Source organism: Humulus lupulus, chromosome 5 (assembly GCF_963169125.1).
Source record: "Humulus lupulus chromosome 5, drHumLupu1.1, whole genome shotgun sequence".
Classification (NCBI taxonomy): Eukaryota; Viridiplantae; Streptophyta; class Magnoliopsida; order Rosales; family Cannabaceae; genus Humulus; species Humulus lupulus.
Window position 1 is genome coordinate 225025746 of NC_084797.1, and position 24410 is coordinate 225050155.

Below are 24410 nucleotides of genomic sequence, written 5' to 3' on the forward strand. Positions count from 1 at the left end.
GTAAACAACGTTCAACAGCATTTAATATGCAATCCATGTCCACATATATCAACCAACATGCCTCAAGTATCAAACCATGCATGTCATATATCTATACAGGGTGCAACTGTACTAAAACACCGTTTTCTTACCTCTGGTTCAAGTGAGAATAATTATATGAACGACCCCTGAGAACGATCAACCTTTAAATTCCTCGACGGTCACCTGGTCATAACCAAGATATAGGATTCGTCAATAAAAATGATAACTGAGGGTTCCCAAACCAAATCCCAGCCCCCGAGACCTCAAATACTACCCAACCGGGTACTAGGTCCAACCCCGAGGCCTATGGTTTGAATCCCCAAGCTAAAAACCTCTTTCTAGCAAATTTGGCCTTATGGGCCGCGGCCCCCAAAAGCCGTGCCGTGGCACGCCCCCAAGCCCTATCTGCCAGACGCGCTTGGGCCGCGGCACACATAAGCTGTGCCGCGGCACCCAGCCCAGTTCAGCAACTAGCCCACGCACGAACCAGATTTTCCCCCTGTGCGTTTTTCTCTCAAACCAGCCCCTCAAACCATCATAAAACCTCCTCCAAACATGTAATTAAACCTCCTTACAACTTCCTTATCTCACTCACACCAAACCCCAATCAACTAACACCAAAAACCTCCTTTGATTCATACTTCCCACATCAAGAACATGAATTGAAAACTATAAACAAAAACAGAGTACCAGCTGTGATTAATGGCAAAACTCACCTTGAAACTTGTCTTGAACCTTCCACACAAGCTAACACAAGTCTCCAACCCAGCCCTTAAGTTTCCCTAGCTTGAATTATCACCAAGAACACAAAACCACCAAAAGAGCAATGAAGGAGATGAGGTACGGGTAAGGGAGAGGCAAACCCCTGTAAACACATGTGGACTCACATGCATGCATTTAACATCATATTATAATATAATTCTCATAAACATGCATAAACACATTTAATGGCATAATTAAACAGTTATGGCCCTCCCGGCCTACTAATCCAGCCATTAACCATAATAGGGAATCCGGGGCATTACAAATAACATGTAGGACTAATATTTATAGTATTAGAAATTAGATTATGTAATTGATTGAAGAAGTAGAAAAGTAAAGATAATGAACCTTGGTTCAGCACGGCATTCTTTTTTCAAGCAAATATTACAAGTGAAAGGTTGATTTGCATCAGCACTTGTGAATTTTTTACATTTATTACAAATCATGTATCATAGTGTTTGATTTGGCTTTATGATTGTAACTGAAGCTGTAACCCAATATGCTCTTTCCTTAAATATTTTTTATATTTATTAGTATAATATTTTGTATTTATGTATATCAAAAGTAATAAATATGATAGAAAAATTACATCTGTTGGTGTAACAATATCTATTGTTGTCATAAGATTTAGTGGAGGCTCAGTGATAATAGAAGATGATTGTACATGAGATTTTTTATTGATCAGGTCCTGAAGATAGGCCTCATTTTTATTGCACCTAAAACAAATGTAAAAATAATTATTTTTTATTAAATATATTGACAAATAAAATAATAAATACATTAATATTGAAATTATAAATTTAGTTGTATATATTTTACCAATCACGCAAAATCTGTACCTCAGGTACATTAGGGTTGATCATGAAGGAAATACCTATTTTTGTTGATAATGATATTTCTAATATTTTAATAAATACATTTTAGTGATATAAGAGCAATAAATAAAAATAATATGTTATACCTATTTCATCAATAAAACTTGAAAAATTATATTTTTAGTTTGTAATGCAACAATTATGTAGGAATAACTATGAGAATAGAAAAAATATATCTTCATTAGACATAAAGCCTGAGAAAAAATATTTCTTTTCTATTTTCAAATATATTAATTCAATTTCTATTAAGCTAAGATGCAAATTTTAATTTCTATTAAGCTAAGATGCAATTTTTAAAGTAAACAGAAATTGTGTTATTATATATGTGTCAGATATTGTGCTATTAAAGTAAATAGATATTGTGGTATTATATATGCAATTTTTAAAGTAAACAGATATTGTGCTATTAAAGTAATGTGCTATTATATATGACAATAAATTAGTGTGAAAATCACTAACCATTGAAGGATGTAACTTTCAAACGCATTGCAAGAATTATAGGTTTGGTGCTGATTATATCTTCAATTGCAGCACAACTGTGGCAGAAGTCAGTAATATTGGCTTCTCCCTGTTGGTGAATAATTATTAGTTATTTATAGAATTAAATGAAGGAAATATTTATATGAGCAATATAATTATAATTCTCTTACTCTTGATTAACAAGTATTATTTCTTGTATTTCCTGTAGATTGTTCCTAATGTATATTTGTTTTTTGGGATTTAGGATTATTGCAACTGCCAGAAGATCTAGAGCAAAAGAAATCAAAATAATTAATTGTTGTTTATATTAGGAAAATATAATATAAATAAAGAGAAAATAGAAAAATAATTCATTTTACCAATTGAGGACGTTTGATCCATATGCCGGGGCAAATCACGAAAAGGAGTGAAATTGTAATATGCTATTGTGTGCATTGTGTTGTCTTCAACTTCTTCAAGCAAAGTTTGTCTAGTAATCACCCATTCATATTTATTGTCTACGACTCGGTATTGTGCCTTGCTTTCTTTCACTTGTACGTTTGATATGTAATATTTGTTGAAGGTGATCAGTCTGTTCTCAAATTTATCAATCTCTCTATCATAGATCGTTACCTGTACTCTTATACCCTAAAGAAATAAAGAAAATAATGAATTAAAATATTTGAGAATGAGAAAGCAGAAAATTAAAGAAAGAGGAAACAAAAATTTTCATATAACTAAATTGTGTAACTTACCTGTGAATCGCAGAAAATTAAATTTATGTATTTTTTGGTAGTATATCGAGCAGTTTTCCGCATTCCTTTCTCTATAACAATCACTTTAGCTTTCCATTTTGTGTCGGTTGGTAAAATATCTTTGATGAATATCTCTTGTATTGCCATGAAACCTAAGAGTGGTGGTTGATATGTTTATTATAATAATATCATTCAAAGATTTAAAGATATGCAAGAGCCCAATCAATTTATGTATTTAGTAATGTGAAATAAAAAAGACAGAGAAGAAAACAAAATTATATTGCATAAGAGATGAGAATTCAATCATACAATTGGAATAATAAAACTAACAAAAGAAAAATATATTTTAACAGATGCAAGAGGTTGTGAAATTAAAATGTTTAATGATTGTTATTAGAAATAGTTACAAAATAATAAGCATAATTTGTAAATTTTAATATATGAAACTAATAAAGTATAGTCAGTATAATATATATAACTTAATGATATATGGGAAATTCTCTTATAGGGGCTTCACTTTAAGCCTTATCGGTAGGGTTCTCAGTATTTACAACACGTGAATAATTTTCGGCGCGATTTATTTTATGACCGTGTATATTGTAGCTATTTAGAGCATGCTGCGAATTTTCAGAAAATTTCGAATAGTTTACAGTACTGAAAACTATGTTCAAACATGTTGTTGCACGCGTGACTAATTTTTTTTATGCGCGTGGAAAACAACTTGTTTGAACCTAGTTTTTGGTACTGTAAACTATTCGAAATTTTCTGAAAATTTGCAAGATGCTCTGAATAACTACAATATACACGGTCATAAAAAAAAAGTCGCGCCGAAAACTATTCACGGGTCGAGAAACACTGAGAGCCCTACCGGTAGGGCTTAAAGTGAGGCCCCTATAAAAGAATTGTCCTACATACATATATAGATGTAATTATATAATGTTGATAAATATGAAGGAGAAGTGGATGAGTGATTTTAAATGTAAATGGCAAAATCAACACATAGTATATATGTTGGGGGCATTTTAAATATCACTAAAAATGAAACTAATAATGTAATTAAAATTTTAAAATTTAAGTAAAACATCTAAATCATAGTTTAAGAATAATTGAAACTATTATACAATTATGTAAATACTCTACGAAAATACTATGAACACCATAGGGTTGAGAATTCTAATGAAAACAAAATCTGAGAAAAATGGTAAGAGAATAATAATAATAAAAAAACTTCTGCAGCTGAATTAGTAATAATTTTTTACTTTGTTTAAAACAACTAATACATAATGCAGGCATGTTTTATAATCAGCATACAAACAAATTGTAAAGGGTAAGGATTTTCAAAGATGTAAAGAACTCAACAATGGGGCCTTCCCTTTTCAAGTTAGCTAATTTTATTTTTTTGATAGTAAAAACTCGTGGTTTTCATTCATTCATTAAGAACAAAGATTAAAGATCTCTTACAACAGCTCCTAATAAGCTCAAACGACAAATCTATCTCTACAAGACGAGCACTAACAATGGCATCAATAGCCAACAAGATCAGTTTTTTAATGGCATACAAGCCTAAGCCATGGTCAACAACAATAATCAAACTATGAAAGATAATTGATAAAGGAAAAATCAGGGGTATTTGCTATCAAAACCCAAACTATAAAGCTATTTTCAGCAAAAAAAAGTATTCTATACATATCGTTTTTTATAGAATAAAATAAATATAAGTAAATTAGGATATTAATTACAAGATTGAATAGAAATCTTACTTCTCACACATCTTCAACTAAAGCCCCAGCTGCTGAAATGCACAGAATCCTACAAAAATATATAGAAGAATTATAATACCTATCAAAGAGAATAAAGAAGCAAAATAAAATAAAGAGGTAAAGAACAAAGCCATTATTTTTCACTTTGTTTATTGAAATTCAAGAGAAGTAATCCATGGAAAATGTGAAATAAAATTCACGGAGCCCTAAAATGACATTTTATCTTCAACTTAATTTTTGAATGCTGAGAAAAAGTTTTGAAATGCAGAGAAAAATGAGTAAATAAAGATAAAGAGGAAAGCAAAAAAAGATATTTAAAATAAATATTTTATAGAAATTAAATCGTATCAAAATTTGTTGTGGTGAAAATAATGATAAGTGTATTATGCATGTTTGACACGTTTTGATTTAGCTTTTTTTTTTCAGCATACATTTTTATTTGCTTCATCACTAAGATACTAATATTTTAATAATAATTATGATATATAGGGAATATTCTTTCACTAAGGAATATTCCTTCACTTATTGAATATCACGGCTTCTATATACTATAGATATGGTATTCATTGAAAATAGACTAATTTTAGTACCAAAAATTTGAGACAAAAATAATATTAAATTATTCAAATTTTCTTTAAAATTTTCAATAAAATCGATCTACAATAATCATCCTTATATGAAAAAAAATTAAAATCATAATTTATACATGTGCATAAAATTGTACGATTTAACATAGTGCAATAAAAAGTGTGCACTATCTATTTTACGTAATTTGTGTGTATCCATTATTTTTTCTTTACTATGTATCTTTATATAATCTTTGTATCAATGTTTAAAAAAGTGGGAAAAAAAAACGCACCAAAGCATGCGCCTTGTTTAGCAGAGGTGAAGCGTACGTCTCATTATAGTGAGGTACTGAGTTCAGACAGGTAAGACAGAAATAGAGAGAGGCATACACCTCAAGGATGTATTTCGTAATGGGCTTTTTTATGCCCAAAAATGACCAAAATCAAAAACTGATTTAAATAATCCTAAAAAAACTTATCAAAACTTATCTCAAAAAGCCAAAACCCAATCAAATTTAAAACTAAGATTTAAATAGGCTCAATAAAACTTAAAACAAATACTATTAGAAACCCTACCTACTCACTCACTCAACCTCTCCTTTCCTTTCTATCGATCTTCTCCTCTCCTCTCGCTCTTGCTCTCGTTCATCTTCTCTGCCAGCCGTACCTTTGAAGCAGAGAAGGAAAAAAAAAACAAAACCTACCTTCCTCCCTACCTCTCCTCTCCCTTTCGCTAATTAAATATTTGAGGCGTAAACCTTGCCTCAAAAAAATAAAACACCTTGAGGCGTAAAAATGGTATTTTAAACATTACTTTGTACATAGATTATAATTGAGAAAGAACTTATTAAGAACACTCATACTAGCTTTTCTATTATTTTCTTTAAAATTCATCATCAAAACTTTAATTTTTTTTTTCTATTTTACATTAGATCATACATCAATTTTTCTATAATTTATGCTCTAAATAATCTTAAACGAGGCTGGCGAAATATTAGCCTTGTCTATGTTACATTTTTAGAAACTAGCCCATTTAAACAAAACCTTAGTTAAAGAAAAATAACAATGACAACATTAAACTACATCTCTCCCTTATAAACACATGACTAACGTTGTTTTATATGATCATATCATACCGACATTTTGACAAAGAAAACAGAAATATCTTTTAAGATTAATATTTTATTAATCCTTTGAACTAAAACTTTTAATTTTAAATTTCATATATAGTTTATGCATAATAATAATATATTATCGTCTCTTTTCGACAAAAAAAAAAAGTAGATTAAAAAATGAGAACATAAATGTATGTGAAGTGTTATTTTGGTAGAAATGCCAATTTGCTTTTACTTTGTTTTTAACAATATCGTAAGTGGAGTAATAGTAATACCATTAAGAAACAAGCTTAATCTCGTCACTTACAACTTAAATTACAATAACAAGTTACAACCCCTTACTAGAAAAAATATTACAAATCAAGTGATTCTTTTATATATCTTCCAATAATAATTTCATAAGCAAGCAAAGCAACACTAGACCTCGAAGATTTACTTTTGCCTCAAAAAGGTTTTTTTTTTCAATCATCTTATAGTTTGTCTTCAAAAAGACTTAAAAAGTATAATTTTTGTTGTGAAACTAAAGTAAAATACAAATGAGATAAGTGAGAAAACAATCTTGTATGGATGTCACCTCAATCAAAACAATTTGGACAAGTGATGAATTATTACTAACTAAATTGACACCAACATGCCTAAGAAGAGCCCAACTTGATAGAGACCCTAATCTTGGAAGTATTCTACAACAAAATGCCTCCGAATCTCACTAGAGGAACCAAAATTAGACAAGAGATTTTGACTGTCATCACAATTTACAACAACAAAAGACTAATAGTGGAAACTATTAATAATCATAGTTCCACAACATGTTACTTTGTTCAACCATCACTGAGCAAGATAATTTGTCCCAACAATAGAGCTTAGGTACACAATCAACAATCCAAACCATGAGAAGACCAGTGCTTCAAACTACAATGCCAAATATTCATCTACCTGATTTCATCTTCAATCTCCATAGAAAGTTTATAAAGAACCCTATCTCATATCTTCAAGTTTCAAATGCAACAACAATCTGTAGCTTTTAGTCTATCAAGTACACAAGAGCCAATAAGTAATTCAAATTCAAACATTGCAAATGCATAATAGAATAACAATGTTCATCAAAAAGAGGGCTCTTATTAGGTCCAACTTTTCCAATCATAGTTGTGTCACTACTACTACAGTTAAAACAGTAAAAAATAAATAAAAGTTTCTTCAACATAAGAACAGGAAAAGATGAAAAAGAAAAGAAATATTCCTCCTTGATTACATTTTGAAGCTCAATCAAATTCTATTGAGTTCTTACTTACACTTTCATGTCCTGTCTTGAAAGCTTTAAACATTCATCCATTGAACAAGTGAAGAGGTTTTGAACCTGAAATAAGCTTCTTTTGTATTCCTTGCACAAAAAGATGACCAAAAGACCTTTTCTTTTCTTCATCTCATTTATAGAATGATACCCTTATACAAATCTAAACCCAAAAGCTCATAACTTTAAGAACAAAACCCATAAATTAAATCCAAAACCATCATATCCATACAAGGCTACAACAAAATATGAACAACAATAACAAAAAGCAAAAAAATCCCCATAATTAGTATTACTTGAAGAATTCAATACCATCATCATCATCACAACAGAATCCAAACAAGCCCTAATTTCAAGCCCTAAGAAACAACCATAAACAACAGGGGATCCTAATAAAGAAAAATCAAGAGAAAACAAATGATTAAAATTACCAATATTACTTTATCAGAAGAACACATTAGAGACAAAAAAACCCACACCAAATCCATCTTCATCATCATCAACAATGTCTTACTTGGCCACCATTCTTGCAATGAAATCTTCGTACCGGATCTTCCCATCGGAACCGACCTCAACCTCCCGGATCCACTCATCGAACTCGGCTGGCTCAAGCTTCTCGCCAATGCTGGTCAGGATGTGCCGGAGCTCAGTCACGGAGACGTAGCCGGTGCACTCCTTATCGAGGACCTTGAAAGCATCGCGGAGCTGGCGATCGAAGGGTTCGGGCTTCATGTGCTTAGCCATGAGGTCCAAGAAGCGAGGGAAATCGAAGGGTGCGGTGAGCTTTTCCTCGGCGATAATGGATTTGAGCTGGGCTTGGGTGGGGTTTCCTCCCAGAGACCGCATGAGAATCCCTAGCTCCGACGGTGCGATCCGACCGTCGCCGTCGGTGTCGAAGAGGGTGAAAGCCTCCTTCATTGAAGATACTTGGTCGTCGCTCAGATCCTTCCCCATGGCTATCGGATTATCGGGTGAGTGGGTCTGGTTCGTTTCTCGCTTTAGAAAAAGAAATGTCTCAACTTTCTCTCTCTCTAAAACTGGTTCTTTGAAATGGTGGAGCTCTCTCTCTACATTTGTGTCTTCTTCTTCGTTTTGAATGCGAGGCCGCTCCTTACGGCGTCGTTTTGGTGGGGACTGAACTTGAAATTTCATTTTTTCAAAAGGACCTCATTACAACGTTTGTAACATACAAATGAAAAATTCAAAAGTTTCATTACCACTAATTTAGTAGTTTTGATAAAAAATATATATATATTATAAGGACTAAATAATTAATAATTCAAAAACATAAATAAATATAGATTTTCTAGACTCGTTCTCTATTGCTTTTTTCTCTCTTTGTTGACTACTTTTTAACAAAATCATAGAAATGTAAATTTGGCTTGAATTAGTTTAATGATAAAAAGGGGTGAATGATAATGAAAATTGGAATATGAATCAAAATTTAATATGAGTAAAAAAAATATTTTTTTAAGTTGAGAGTTTGAAATTAGAATGGCTTTTCTATTTGTGTGTGTGTTTTTTTTAAAAATAGAACTTCCATTAAGTTTAAGCAATGTGTAAAGAAAGTGTTGGGGATTAGAACCTGCACAACACGGTTAATATAGTGCACAAAAAAAATAAAAATGAAGAATAAGTAATAGGCAATTAATCAAATACAAAATAAATAACACAAATGAATACTTGGTTCGGAAAACCCAATATAGTTGATTCTACATCCAAGACTAAGTAATAATGCCTAAGTCAAATCCACTATATCAGAAAAGATTCCACCCTCCAAGCTCTCAAGATTACAACAACCCTCATCCAATTTCTCTTGAAACACTCTCACACGTGAGTATTACAATATAGTTCTTGCTCTCAACTAAAAATCTCAGAAATTGAATAGCTCTAGGTTGATTAGTCCTAAAACTATATATAGAGACGAGATACAAGAACCAAAAAGCCTAATAATATGTTATTCTGTTATGAATAATTAGTGTCCACATAGATTCAACTGAAGTAGTTGCAACTGAAACTACAAATTACTGTGAGCTGTCATTTGAGTAATATTTTGATTGTTTGAGGAAAGAAGTCACAATCTTCACATATAGTAAGCTAGAGATAAAATGAGAAATATGACCATTCACATATGTCTTTCATAATCAAGCCTTAGAGCATCTCCAACCTTGACACTTTATTTGGGGTCACACCAACATCAAATTTGGTGTCAAAAACTATTTTCACTCCAATCACAACACTAAAAACTACACAAAAAAAAAAATTCTTTATTATTATATTATTTTTTTAAATAAATTGAATATTATTTTTATTATTATATTAATTTATCAAAATCATCACAATTATTATATCTAATTAATATTTTAAATAAAACTACTCATTAATTATTATATCTCATTAAATTTGTAATGTTTCTATTGTGTAATATTAAAAAAAATACAAATATTATAATGTTTTATTTAAATTATAATTAAAAAAAATAATTTATGGTATATACAATTTAATTTCTACATAATAAACTAAATTCTAAATTATATATATAATAATTATATATAATAAAATAATGAAAGAAAGGAAAAAAAAAAAAAGTATACCGTGTGCTACAGTACACGGCATATATGATGTGTACTGTAGCCAAGACAGTAAATTTGATATATCAATGCCGCTTCGTTGGAGAGCTAACTACTGCATATATGCAATTATAATGATACGTTGGAGAAGCTCTTAAAGCCACTTTAGCAAGGGAATGAAAAAGGAGATGGGATTTGGTGGGATAAAAAAATCCCAAAATTTTCAATGTGATTAAGTTATGCCAATTGAGGAGGATTATTTAGGTTGTTGGATTAATATTTTTTAACACCGTCTTTAATTTTATAACAAAATTATATTATAAAAATCATCTAATTCTATTCAATCCAATCCCACCATTTAAACGAGGTCAAAAGAAAAAAAAATAGGGGGCTATTGTCTTCCAAAGTCTAAGAGTGCCCGAGTTACTAAGTGGTAGGACAACAATAAAAATATACTCATGTTTATTGGTTATTATATTTGTAGATGTGTTTAGTGTAATTTAGTATATTATTGTGGTGTAATAATATTATATTTTTAGAGTACTAATTTTTATAAGATTTTTGTGTCAAATTGAAAAATATTATTTAGTGTGTGAACAGTAATAAAAATTTGTTATTTTAATTTGAGCGTCGCTATAAGGTTATAATGTATTTTAAAGTATTAAACAATATATAATATAACGATTTAAGTTTATTTTAGAATATTGAATACTATTTATTAAATTATAAAAAATGAGACGAAATTTAACCACATAAAATTTTACATCCACATAAAATTTTACATTATTCAGTATTAAACACCTTAAGCTACCTAATATTTTAAGATGATTGATATTTATAGAGGTTAAGACCTCCACAAACTAATTAGATTCTAGTTAGTGGTAGTGTATTTTATTAACTCGCCTATGTGCTAAATGCACCTTTTGTATCACCTTGTTGGATATTGTTGAATAGAAGCTCTATTCATCCAAAAAAAAATTAATTAAAAGGGAAATTTGGCTAGAGTTCAATTTGATTAGAAATTTTACAAATACACTAAAAGCTTCAAAACAAAACATTGTGAACAATCTAAGAGTGTTTGTAATAACACTATTGACAAGTGTAAAGTCTGAAATTGCAAAAACATATCAGTGTTGGAACAAGATATGTCCCATAACATGTGTCCAATTATTTCAACCTAACATTATGTGTTGGAAATTGGGTTGCAATCTCTTAACGTGCCCCTCCATAATGGGTCCCTTTATATTGGATGCCTTTTTTCATAAAATTATAATAAATATTATATAATTTTTTAAAAAAAATTGGCGGTCTACCAGACCATTTCTATTTGTTATTTATATTATTAGATTACTAGGTTTTGAGGTCTACAACTACAAGAGTTTCACCACTAATTTAATAATTTCACTTTTAAATTTTTTACAAAATTTATCTTTTCTTCTCCCTTCATTCTTTTTAGACAAAACATCTTTTTTACTTTTCTCTTTTCTACTATATTTATTTTTCTTCACTTTTTTCTACTATATTTATTTAAACTCAACTAAACAAAGTCTTCTCAAGCATGCTCAGAAAGAGTCCTCAAATAATTTGGTTGGGTTGGGCTTTCTAGAAGAATATTCTATCTCCAAGACGCTTCTTACATTTTTATGTCTGACTACAATTTCTTGACAAGTGGACTTATGGGCCCATAATAATGGGCCAGGTATTAGATGTAAAGAAATTTATTATTAAGCCCAATTGAATGAGAGAAATTGAGAACAAATATGGAGGAAATTAATAGATTTTTAATAAAGTGTGCAAAAATATGATTTTTTTTTCTTTCTAAAAAGTTAATCTATGGCTTTTTTTTTTTTTAAGAATTTTCACTTTTATGGGTTTATTTTCGCATATTTTTATATAAAAGTTAGTTTATGTCATAGTTTTACTCTTAAACAAGTTTTATCATTTTGGAAGGGTATGTTTGTAATTTATTATTAGCATATTTATTTTTTATATTGTTTTTATATTACTAATTTTATATTAAATTTTTCTTTGGTTGTTTTGCAAATTTTTTTTTTGTAATATGAATTGTTTTTAAAATTATGTTTTATTTATTATAAACATTTTTCTTGTTTTTTTAGATTGTACGTTTCTTTTTTCAAATTCTAGGTAAGGTAACCAATTACTTGATTGTTATTTGACAGTTATGTAAAAAAAAATCCTAGAGCTAGGTTAAATAACATGTACCAAGAAGAGTAACTTTCTGCCATAAGAGGGGTAACCAGTTACCATACGAGGGATGACGAGTTACTCATATTAAATATGAAAAGAAACATCAAATTTGAAAGAAAAAGAGGAAGAACACTTCATTAAAAAAGGAAGAATAAATAACTATGATTTTAGTAACATAGGTAACAAGTTACCATAAAGAACCCATAAATATACACACACCAGAACATGAAGGTAACCAGTTACCCCCAGAAATATACACGCAAAGAACGTGAAGGTAACCAGTTACCCATTCACGTTTTCATATTTTTATTAGTTTTCTTTCCAAATTTTGGTATTTCTATAAGTGTTACAATATAAAGAAAATGTTGAAAAAATTGATTTGAATTATTTTACATATAGTGGAAAAAACTATAAAAAAAATTACAATAATAAAAGATAATAAATAAAAAAACAGTAAAATAATTGTACGCCCTAAATATCCACGGGTTATTAGCGAGCTGGAATAGGGCATAATTCTATCAGCCACGTGGAGGCCACCTACCCGGAGCTGTTGTTACAAGTCTCCATCTCTTTAGCTCGAGATAACTAAAGGTTCATTGAGTACTAAGGCATCGGGTCAACAGTGTGGACATCACGAGCTGAAGCTACCTCAAGCTCGGGGTACGAGCTTGAGTTGACACCTCAGACCTTTTGTAAAGTCAACCACGCAATGTAAACGTGCATATATCAGATATCACGTGTCTACTCCATTCCTGAATTCTCGGACACGTAGCATAAACGTGCGTGTTCAGGCACCCACGACTGGGTTGGGCCATGCAGCCCATTATCCCCCTTACCTATTGATTTGACCACACTTCATTGTTAGGTTTTAGGAATTAATCATGAATGTCACAGAAGTGACATGATGGGTAAGAAGGTCACGAGATGACCTCCTTTGCCAACACCCAGGTGCCCTCTCCCTATAAATATGGAGACCCTGAGAGTTACAAATGGTTGTGTTTTTCTAATTTGTAAAGAAATACCCTGTAAGGAATATCGGAGATATATCAATAATATTGGCTAGTGGACTAGAAAGATTTTAACCTTTGAACCACCTAAAAAAATATTCGAGTTATAATTTTACTTTGAGATCATTCATTTATTACGGTTCATTATTTAGCACTAATCCCTCTCCTTATTCATATAATTATCTGTTGCTGAAGAACCGCGTCAACAATAATTATGTAATGTTAAAATATATGTGTGAAAAAAAGAAAAAAAATGGAATTAGAAAAGAATAAGTAAGAAAATGAAAAAAAAAAAAACAAAAGAAATGATGAAGAAAAAAAACGGATGAATACATAAAAATAAAAAGAAGAAGAAGAAGAAAATAATGGAAAAATGAAAAGAAAAAAAATATGAATGAAAAAATTGGTAGAAAAAAGTGAGAAAAAAAAAGAAAAAATGGAAGAAGAAAAAAAAATAAATACAAAAATGAAGAAAAAATAGAAGGAAAAAAAAGAAAAAAAAAAGAAAGAAAATTGAAAAAATATGAAAAAACAAAGCAAAACAATATAAATGAAAGAAAAAAATAGATAAATGAATAAATATGAAAAGAAGAAGAAGAATGGAAAGAAAAAAACAATGAAGGAAAAAATTGATTAAAAAAAATGGAAGAAAAAATAATCAAAAAATGAAAGAAAAATAACAAAATAAAAAATAATCTTTAAAATAAAAGAAAACATAACTATGATAAAAAAAATGTGGCATTTTCATATTTTAGTTAGCTACTAATTATGTTTCTTATATTTTAAAAAAAATTTTAATAAATTTTCCCATACAAATTAAGAAAAATATAATTCCCATATTTTTGCATATTAATAGTATAAAAATCATATTTTTTAAAAATTCTCATGAATCTATAACTTTATTGTTATATAAGCCCACAAAAAAGTTATTGGTAGCAAAATCTAAAATTTTACACATTTATATGATTTATATTTATTTCAATCAATTCCATTACATTCATTTAAATTACTACTTACAATATTATAAATGTAAAAATTTGGAGCATATTTTATGTGCAGAAATCATTACTGGTATTTAAACATTTGTCACCTCATGATCGTTAAATAGTCTAACCAATAACCTACATTATGAAATATTATTAATTCAAAATAATTTAAAATTTATTTCTATTTTTCTTAAGAAAATAAACCCAAAGACTATAATTAAATGTAACTAATATCGCCTTTTCAATTAATTAAATACGTACAAAAAAATAACTTAAATAAAATCCAAATAAAAAATTTAACTTTTGCATGGTTCTAAAGACAATCTGACTTCAAGTTTACAATTATTGATACTCGATTTCTAGAGCAAGTTGGATGGGAACTCAAATATCTAATTCTAGAAAGAGAGGTATTCATAATCTTTGGACGCTTGTTGTTTATCTCATTTTTTTCCAAATCTTTATCTGGATCATGGATTTTTAGTAGGGGAAATAAATGAATTCTAAAATTTTATTTATTTTTATTTGGATTTAAACAAAAAGATTTTTTTTTGAAAATATATATATTTTTTGTCGAAGATACTATAATAGATCAAAATTGCAACTCAACACAAATATTGCTACTTGAAGAAGAGATTTCTTTCAAGAAATCTCATCGTCTAATCTAAAGGCATGCTAAGTCAATCCATGAATCATAATATATAAATTGCAACCAAACATGAGAAAGAATGCCCCGAAATTCAAAACTTAACTATATTAGAATTTTATAAAATTTAAAACTATTATATATAGGGAAATTTACACAATTCACTTAATTTCACTAAAAAAATTATATTTTTACGGACTAATAACAAAGTTTTTGTTTTCTTTTTCAATTTTACGATTTTAATTTTTTTTTACGGTTTTGCTTGTTTTCATCTTTTGTGTTATTTTTTTAGTTGTTTATATTTATATATAGTTGTTTTTATGTTGTTTTTTAGTTATTTAAGTTTATGTATATATTGTTTTGTTGTTGTGTTGATGCCTAATTGGTGTTTAGTTGTTTTCAGATATATTTTATTTAATTTTTAAATGTGTTATATGTAATTGGTTGACTTCTAGTTTTTGTCAAATTGTTATTTTTTTAGTTATTTTTTAATGTATTAATATGAAGTGGGTTGATGTATAGTTGTTGTTCAATTGTTATTTTTTAGTTGTTTTTTTGACATTATATTTTTGTAAATAAAAAACTTTGAAAATTGTATTATTTAGATAGTATTTTTAAATTTTTTTTTTTATGGATAGTAAGAAAAAATATATATATATATTTATGAAAGAACCCCTTATAAATATAATAAAAAATAATACTTATAAAATTTTAAGAGAACATTTCCTCTCTAATTCTTTTTTATAACAAAATTTTTCCTTAGAAAAATTCAAAGTCAGCCTTAACTTCTCTCTCAAACTTTTCATTCTACATAAGATGTCTAGAATTTTCTTTAGTGGATATGAAACTTTGGAGGAGTAGAGGAATAAGAAAGATAGTGGAATGTTGAAGGAGAAGACACTAAAATGATATAAGATGAGAAGTATAGAAAAGAACTTGAGGAGAAGTGTTGATAGAATTTTGGAAAATGTTAAAGACTTTTCTTTTCTTAATGATGTTATTAATGGCGTTTGTGGTTTGCTCTCTTTATTTTCAATGGCTAAAATTAGCTATGTTGTTAGAGAAGTCAATTCCTTAGCTCATTTGTTGGCTAAAATATTTCTAGAGCTAGATATTGAATATTTGTGGAATGGCCAAATTCCACTTTCATTTCTCCTTATAGCTTCTTGTATTTTGTTGCTTTATCTAGTGGAAGCTGTTTTTTCTATAAAAAAAAATATATGTATATATATATATTCTTCCTCAAGTTCTCTCTCTGTTTTTTTTTTTTTTTAATTTTCAGTTTATATTTATCAAATTAATATTTTTATTTGATTTTAACATATAACAAGTTATATTGATGGGGGCATGTCGTGCCATTTATGAACAAAATGGGCCATTTTTTTGCAAATGATGTGACACTTTTGGGGTTGGGGGGCTAGCTTGTTTTGGTGTTTTTATGACTAGCGGTGGCTTTGTTAAATTTGGGGTACAACTCTTCTCTCCTTCCTTGGTATTGATATTGGCCAACAAAACCCCTTTTTTTTTTTTTAAAAAAAATTATTTTATAGTTGATGGTAATTTTGTGCTGTGTACAAATATCATACCCCTTTATCATAGTATCAACGTTAGTTGCTATGTTTGGTAGAAAAGAGAGAATAGGATGCACGAGGAGTTTAGTTAAAATAGCGATAATAGTAATTTTTTTTTATATTATTTAATATGAGGGATGAAGTTGGAAGAATAAAAAAGAGAATAATTATTCAAATTACTATATTATTTTTTATAACATAAATATTTGTTACTTTTTAAAAAAAGTAATAATGATATTTTACATATTTAAGTTGTTTTTTTCTTAAATTCTTCGGAAATAAGAGGATTTAATTTTAATAGTTTAGAAAGAGAACCCTCTGTCCATCTCTCTTCTCCCTTCATCTCTCTCTTACCAAACAAGAGATTCTCCCTCTCCTTTCATCTTTCTCCCTCCACTCCTCTCTCCTCTCTACCAAACATAGTGTTAGCATAATTAGAACATCATCATTCACTCATGTGTATTATTGGTTTAAAAGTGACTATCTTTAACTAAATATGTATTTAATATTAATGATGAGTATTTTCAATTCTTTTAGTACTTCAGCCTCGTTTCATTTCAAAAGTTTACTAGTAGAAAACATACAAATTTAGTGTAGGGGTGACCCTCATGGTTTGGTACCCATGAGGTTAAATATTCAAATTTTGAGCTCTTCATTTGTTGTATATATTTGTAAATCATATATAATATTATATATTGTCTTTTTAAGGTGGTATGCGTTGTCAATCTCTCTGGTGGTGTATTTAATCCTCTTATTTGACAGTTGCTGGACACTATTTTTCTTCAGACATGTGCTAAATGATATACTGTTAACATTGAAGTATAAAAATCCAATATGCAGTTGCTTGAAGTCCATCTACTTTTAGGCAGTGTTTGACTTGAGAATACTATTGTAAGAAGGGGTTTAAGGTAACATATTTTGTTCTTAATTATAATATAATTAATTGAAACATGTAGGTGTTGTTTGGTAACACTTAAAAAAATAGTTTTTTATTTAATTAATTAAAAATTTGATAATTAAACATAAAATGTGTTTGGTAACTCTATTTTTATTTATTATTTTTTTAAATTTTAATTAAAATTTTGAAAATAGAATTTTTTTACTTTTAAAATTTTTTTAAACAGTTTTCAATTTGTTTTTCTTCTCTTCTTCAAATCAACACATCATATTGTTAAATAAAAAATAAAAATAAAAGTTATCAAACACGTTTATTATTTTTTGTTTTTAAAAACAAAAAACAAAAATAGTTACCAAACATATTTTTATTTTTTAAAAATAAAGAAATAAAATTAAATAATATTTCTATTTTTGTGTTTAAAAAATTCAAAAACAAAAATTTTACCAAACGGCCCGTAATGTTTTAAGAAAAAGTTCACTAGTAGTAATCTCTCTCTTGTAATTTTATATTTTTATTACTATGCTAAAAAAATTAATATAGCATAAAATTAAATAGTATAATGAAATCCTTCTAGAAATTAAAAATATCATTGTTTATGTATAGATAATTTCTGACTCTCCCACTAACTAATCCACCATCTAAATATTATTTTATTGAAGTTTTATTTTTGGTAGGAATAAAAAAATGTTGGAAGTGAATTCAATATAAAGATATACAATAAAGTTAAAAGATGAAATAATATAAAATTTTATAAGAATAATGGTGTACCAAATATAGTGCAATGTTGTTCATTAGACTAAACGAATAAAAAAATTAGAGTCTCATTATACTCTAATTTAGTATTATTTTTATATTTTAACAAAGTTTTATAATTAAGTGGGAGATAAACTTAGGTTAGGACTAGATATAGCCCAATCCCCAATTAATAACACATTAAAGAGATAATATAATAATTCAGCCACAAAACATTTATTAATAAAATCGTTAATTCTTGCATAATAGTCATCCTTGTCACCTGGCCTAATAATATGTCTTTGGCCCAATAATAACACTATGCCATAGTGATAGACAACTGTTGGTCAAAAAAATCTAACACTAGAAAGTGCACTTGATGATGTTGATGATATCATGATGATGATTACATAGTACTATAGTCTAAATCAATGGCCATGGTCCAAATTATGAAGTATCAATTATGAGATTTTAAATATATATTTTTTTATAAATCAAAACCCAAGTAACTAACATGTGCCTTTTATTTTCCATTGCTTCCTTGAAATCTAAGGAACACAAATTACATACTCAAAGTAAAGAAACAACAATTATAAGAATAGGTAGAAGACAAAATATAAAAACACACAAAATTTGGAAAGAGAGAGAGAGAGAGAGAGAGGCTCTAATCAATCTAAGACTAGATAGTTAGATCCAAGTCATTCTCATACCAGTAATTCTAGAAGCAAAATTATATTAAAAAATAGAAAAAAAGGGTTGTATGTATTTGAATTTGAAATAGTATATCTTCAAGGTGGAGCCAATCAAATAAAATAAAATTGGCCATGGTATAAATTATCAATTGATAGTGCTAAAACACCTTATTATATTTTCTTTATATATTTAATCATGTCGCAAATGGCGGAGAGCACTTGAAAAAGACCAAACACTATTTACATTTTTATCATATGACATCATTTTCTTAGTCACAATTACGTTATTGAATTCATTTACATATATATATATATATAAATATAAGTGCCTCCAACTTTAGTTTATATGACCCACTAGTAGTGGCAAAGACTAAAGAGTAGTGAGCTTTGAAAATGAAGGTACATAAAACTTTTGTCTTTTGGCAGTGCTAACCCATTTCAAATAAAAGTTTTAACTACTTACTTTTCAAGTTATCATGATGGAGAAAATTTAATAGTACAATCCACTTATAATATGCCAAATAAACTTTATGGGCTATTTTTTTTTTTACTTAAAAGGCTCAATCTTTTCTTTTTCTTATAATGCCACCAATAGTGATCTAAAATAATTATCATCTACAAAGCTAATGTTCAAGCTTTTCTTCTTTGGTTGTGTCAAAAGATGATAATAATACATCATATCTATAGAAAAGTATAATAGTAGATCATAAAGAACACTTGCAAATATTACTTCTTTGTGATGAAAAAGTTGGTAATTTTGAAAATTTTAAATTAAATAGTAAGAATGATGCTTTACCATCAAGTCCAACTAGTAATCAAATTTTGTCAAACAAAAGTTCATTCTTTGTTTAGACAAAGCAACTAATTAGAACCCACTCCCAATAAAGAGGGCTACTAATAATATTATGGTTATTATTAAAATAAGCATATAGATTTATTTACTATTGTGTATCATATATATAAAGTATGTAACTTTTTTTGTAAAGGAAAACATAAGGAATCCAAGGATAAAGAGACAGTGACATTTTGTTTTCACCCACTAATTAGAAAAAAAAAGGCACAAACTAGCTGTTTCTGAAAATTATAAATATTTGAATGAATGAATTTTTTTTTGGCTTACTTATAAATGATTATATATAAGGTAGCATATGGCAATTACTGATTTGTCCTTGTAATTATTGTGTTTTTTTCAATGGGAACAAGAAAATAGTCAAACCCTTGTGGAATATTGTGTTCTCCTAGACAGAGTTAGGTTTCCCACCACTTTATTAACCCTAAAGACTTTTCATATTAAAATCAGAAATGTCAGGAACTATATAGTATATTACTATACTTTTTTAAATAATTTTTTTTCAAATCGGTAAGGTGGCATTATAAATCAACAATGGCAGAAATTTCAACTTAAATCACTATTGTTCTGTAAATAAAAATGCTAAGGAAAATTTAAAAAAAAAACCAAATTTTGAAGTGTTACTATGATTATATTCAAATTAGCCATAAATAGAATAATAAAATAGATTCCTTTCCTAACATATACGAAAAATGCTATCTATCATGGTTAAGCAACCTGAGTCAAATGTCAAGCATTCATTATACGTAATAAATATGAAGAAAAAAATGATGCTTGACTCCTCAGAACAAATAACACTGTCACACCATTGGTGCCCCTTCTCAATAATCATATTATAGACACTTCAATTTTCAACATAATAAATGATATTTAATACTAAATTTGCATGAAGTGCCATAAATATTTCATTAGTGAATATTCAAGCCTTTCTTACAATCTTTTCTGGAACTTTTTTTAGGTGTAAAGGAAGATAAGGTTAAGATAATGAAGAAAAGAACAAAACAAAAAAAATGGGTAGCAGTCCCATAAAGATTTAAGAGAGAGAAGCTGGAGCCCATTTTATTCAATGCTGCTTTAAATGAGAGAAGGCAAAGAAAGTCATGGCAGTGGGACCCTTTGCTCCAAAATCAAAATCTTCCACCTATACACCTTCGTATCCAAGACTCCGAGCAACTGTTCTCAATAGTCACAACAGCACAGCCGAATCAACCATGGTCCCATATCCAAATGGGGTCGTTTTAATTTTAATGATGATACTAAAGTCTAATCCCAAAAACCATGTGTGAAAACTCTCTGTCATCAACCCCAACAAAATGTGGCCATTTAGTCTTTCCCCTTCATTCATTTCATTCTCTTGGTTAGTCCCCAGAAGAAGAAGAAGAAGAGTCTCATAAACAGACATGGTTTTATCCTTCTCACCATAATCATAAAAAAAGAAAAAGATTAAGACATTGGTCAAGAATCACAGTTTTGATTTCATATCCGAGATGGGTTTTCTTTCTTTTGTGGTATATCTTTCTCTTTTGCTAGCTTTTTATACTTCAAGTCATGTTTATGGGAATTCAGAGCTTGAAGCTCTAATGGAGTTGAAGACCTCTTTAGACCCAGATAACAGGATTCTGAGAACATGGACTAAAGAGGGTGGTGGTGACCCTTGTAGTGGCTCGTTCGAAGGAGTGTTCTGCAATGAGCACAGGAAAGTGGCTAACATTTCTCTTCAAGGGAAGGGGCTCTCCGGCAAGCTGTCTCCGGCGGTGTCCAAGCTCAAATGCTTATCTGGTCTTTACTTGCATTACAACAGCTTGTCTGGAGAGATACCGAGAGAAGTTTCCAACCTTACTGAATTGACTGATCTCTATCTCAACGTGAATAATCTCTCAGGTGTCATACCTTCTGAGATCGGCAGCATGGCTAGTCTTCAAGGTATTTATTATAAGTATACAAAACAAAAACCAATTTTTTTTTGTCATTTCTTTTATGATTTCTTATTATACTAAAACTCTGCTCTTCAATGCAACCTGAGTAGAGTGAATTTCTGCCTCTTCCAAACATATTTAAGTGAATAAACATAGAAGTTATGTATTTGATCTATATTGATTCCATTTCCAGCCTTTAATTGCATTTAAGACCACATAAAAGTGAGAAATGTGCAATTCAATTCATTTTCATAATTTTCTGTATCGAGAACATGTGAAGATTTTTTTACTCAGATTTGTCTTTTTCTTTGGGTAGTTCTACAGCTGTGCTGTAACCAGCTGACAGGTGAGCTACCTCAAGAGATGGGGTCCTTGAAGAGACTAATGGCTCTTGCTTTACAGCATAACAGATTAATTGGTGCGATTCCTCCTAGCTTAGGAAACCTGGGGATGCTAAAAAGACTTGATTTGAGCTTTAATAGATTCTCTGGTCCAATTCCCACTAGACTATCTAGTATTCGATCTTTGGAAATACTGGATGTCACAAACAATTCTCTTTCTGGAGCTGTCTCTTCTGGTAAGTCTTTTAATTTTGTTCAATCCGTTTTTTGTGTTTTCCATAGACAATAGTCAATTTTTTCTCAGAATTACACTGATTGCACTTATGAAAAAAAAATGAAGGTTTTGGAAGATTAAGTGAGGAGTTTAAATCTGAGAACAATCCAGGCCTGTGCGGAGTTGGTTTTTCTAGATTAAGAGCCTGCACAGCTTTTGACGAGTCTGGTGTGAATGTCGACGGATTAGGGCTTACCATACCAAACAGAAATGACACTGCTTATCCAAACCACAACCCTGAATATGCAAAAGTACATTGTAACCAAACACATTGCTCAAAGCCAGCAAGATTTTCACAGGCTGCAGTTGTTGCAGGGGTAATTACAGTCACTATCACAATGACTGGGATAGTATTTCTGATCATTATCAGATACAGGCGGCGGAAACAAAAGATTGGTAGTACTTGTGATCCTTCCGACGGCCGGCTTAGCATTGACCAGGCCAAGGAGTTCCAGTTTCATAGCAGGAGTGCCTCTCCACTTGTGAGACTTGAGTATTGTAATGGATGGGATCCAGTAGGAGATGGTGGAAATGGACTTGGGTCTTCCCAAGAATATCTTAATAAGTATAGATTCAACATGGAAGAGATTGAGTCTGCAACTCAATACTTTTCTGAGGTTAATTTACTTGGGAAGAGCAAATTCTCTGCTGTCTATAAGGGGGTTCTTAGAGATGGTTCTGCTGTAGCCATTAGAAGCATTAGTATCACTAGCTGTAAATCTGAGGAGGCTGAGTTTGTGAACGGGTTAAGTTTATTGTTCTCACTAAGGCATGAGAACATTGTTAAGCTTAGAGGTTTTTGTTGCTCAAAAAGCAGAAGTGAGTGCTTTCTCATCTATGATTTTGTTCCTAAGGGAACCCTTTCCAGTTATCTTGACATAAGAGAAGGAAGTGACCAAGTTCTTGACTGGTCCAAGAGGGTCTCCATCATAACTGGCATTGCCAAAGGTCAGTTGAGGTTTTGTTAATCAATTCTATATAGTTTAGTTACAATGTATTCATGTTTTCTTTCAGTGCTGATTGTTTTTTTTCCCCTTTTTTTCTTTTTCTTAATCAGGTATTCAGTACTTACACAGCAATGAAGCAAACAGACCTGCCATAGTCCACCAAAACATATCTACAGAGAAAGTTCTCATTGATCACCAATTCAACCCGTTGATATCCGATTCTGGGCTTCCTAAGCTTCTAGCTGATGACATCGTCTTCTCAGCTCTTAAGACTAGCGCCGCCATGGGATATCTGGCGCCGGAGTACATAAACACCGGCCGTTTCACACAGAAAAGTGACATATACGCATTTGGAGTCATAGTCCTGCAAGTTGTATCTGGGAAGTGTATGCTCACAAGCTCGATTCGAACAGGTGCAAAATCTTTAATATTCGAAGACTTTGTTGATGCCAATCTGAAAGGAGAGTTCTCTGAATCTGAAGCTTCTAAGCTGGGAGAACTTGGACTAGCTTGCACACTTGAACTTCCTGAGGAAAGACCAAATGTGGAGGAGGTTATGGAGGAGCTCAGCCAGATTAGCTTCAGTTTCTGATGACTTTCCTTAGTTTGCAGGGTGCTGTTGGAAGCTCTGTTTTTGAAGACTTGAGGCTTAACAAGAAAAAAGATAAAATGTTCCCTCATTCATGTAAATTGGAGATGGAAAGAGGAGTATCTTAGGGAACAAGGCTTCCCATTGATAGTTGTTTTAATTTTGTTTCACCAATTTAACCTATTGTTAATTAATTACCCTGGTCAATTAAAAAGGTACGTAAATGCTATGCTGCACTAAACTTGTATCAAATATTAACAGAAACAACATGCAGTTACAGCTTACAGGTTACTGTTTCAGCCTTTGACGTGCTATATCATTTTCTTAAGACCATCAATAAGAGTAGACTTAGCTACCAATCATGTACTTTTTTTTTTACTTTTTGACAAGACCAATCATGTAAACTTGAACTAACATTAATTGATGACAGATTGACAGTCACATGTTCATGTTGCAACTTGAAAATTTGTTCTATTCTTATTTTTCTTTCTTAAACCAAGATAACTACATTGACCAAAAACAAGAAGTATACAGCAAGCTTTGGTAGGCAAAATAAACAAAATTTGATATAAAAGACAAAATTCA

General features: G+C 30.0%; 2 protein-coding genes across 2 annotated transcripts; one reads left to right on the top strand and one right to left on the bottom strand.

Annotated features, from left to right (window-relative positions):
• Nucleotides 1-7785: 7785 nt before the first annotated feature.
• Nucleotides 7786-8672, bottom strand: LOC133778255 (probable calcium-binding protein CML13). Its single transcript, XM_062218125.1, has one exon. It carries the CDS (start codon nt 8553-8555, stop codon nt 8112-8114), a length of 444 nt encoding a protein of 147 aa, XP_062074109.1. The 5' UTR covers nt 8556-8672; the 3' UTR covers nt 7786-8111.
• Nucleotides 8673-20964: 12292 nt separating this feature from the next.
• LOC133778256 (LRR receptor kinase SERK2) lies at nt 20965-24282 on the top strand. The gene is made up of 4 exons (XM_062218126.1): nt 20965-21681; nt 21991-22251; nt 22356-23237; nt 23347-24282. Exons 1-4 carry the CDS (start codon nt 21246-21248, stop codon nt 23826-23828), a joined length of 2061 nt encoding a protein of 686 aa, XP_062074110.1. The 5' UTR covers nt 20965-21245; the 3' UTR covers nt 23829-24282.
• Nucleotides 24283-24410: the final 128 nt, after the last annotated feature.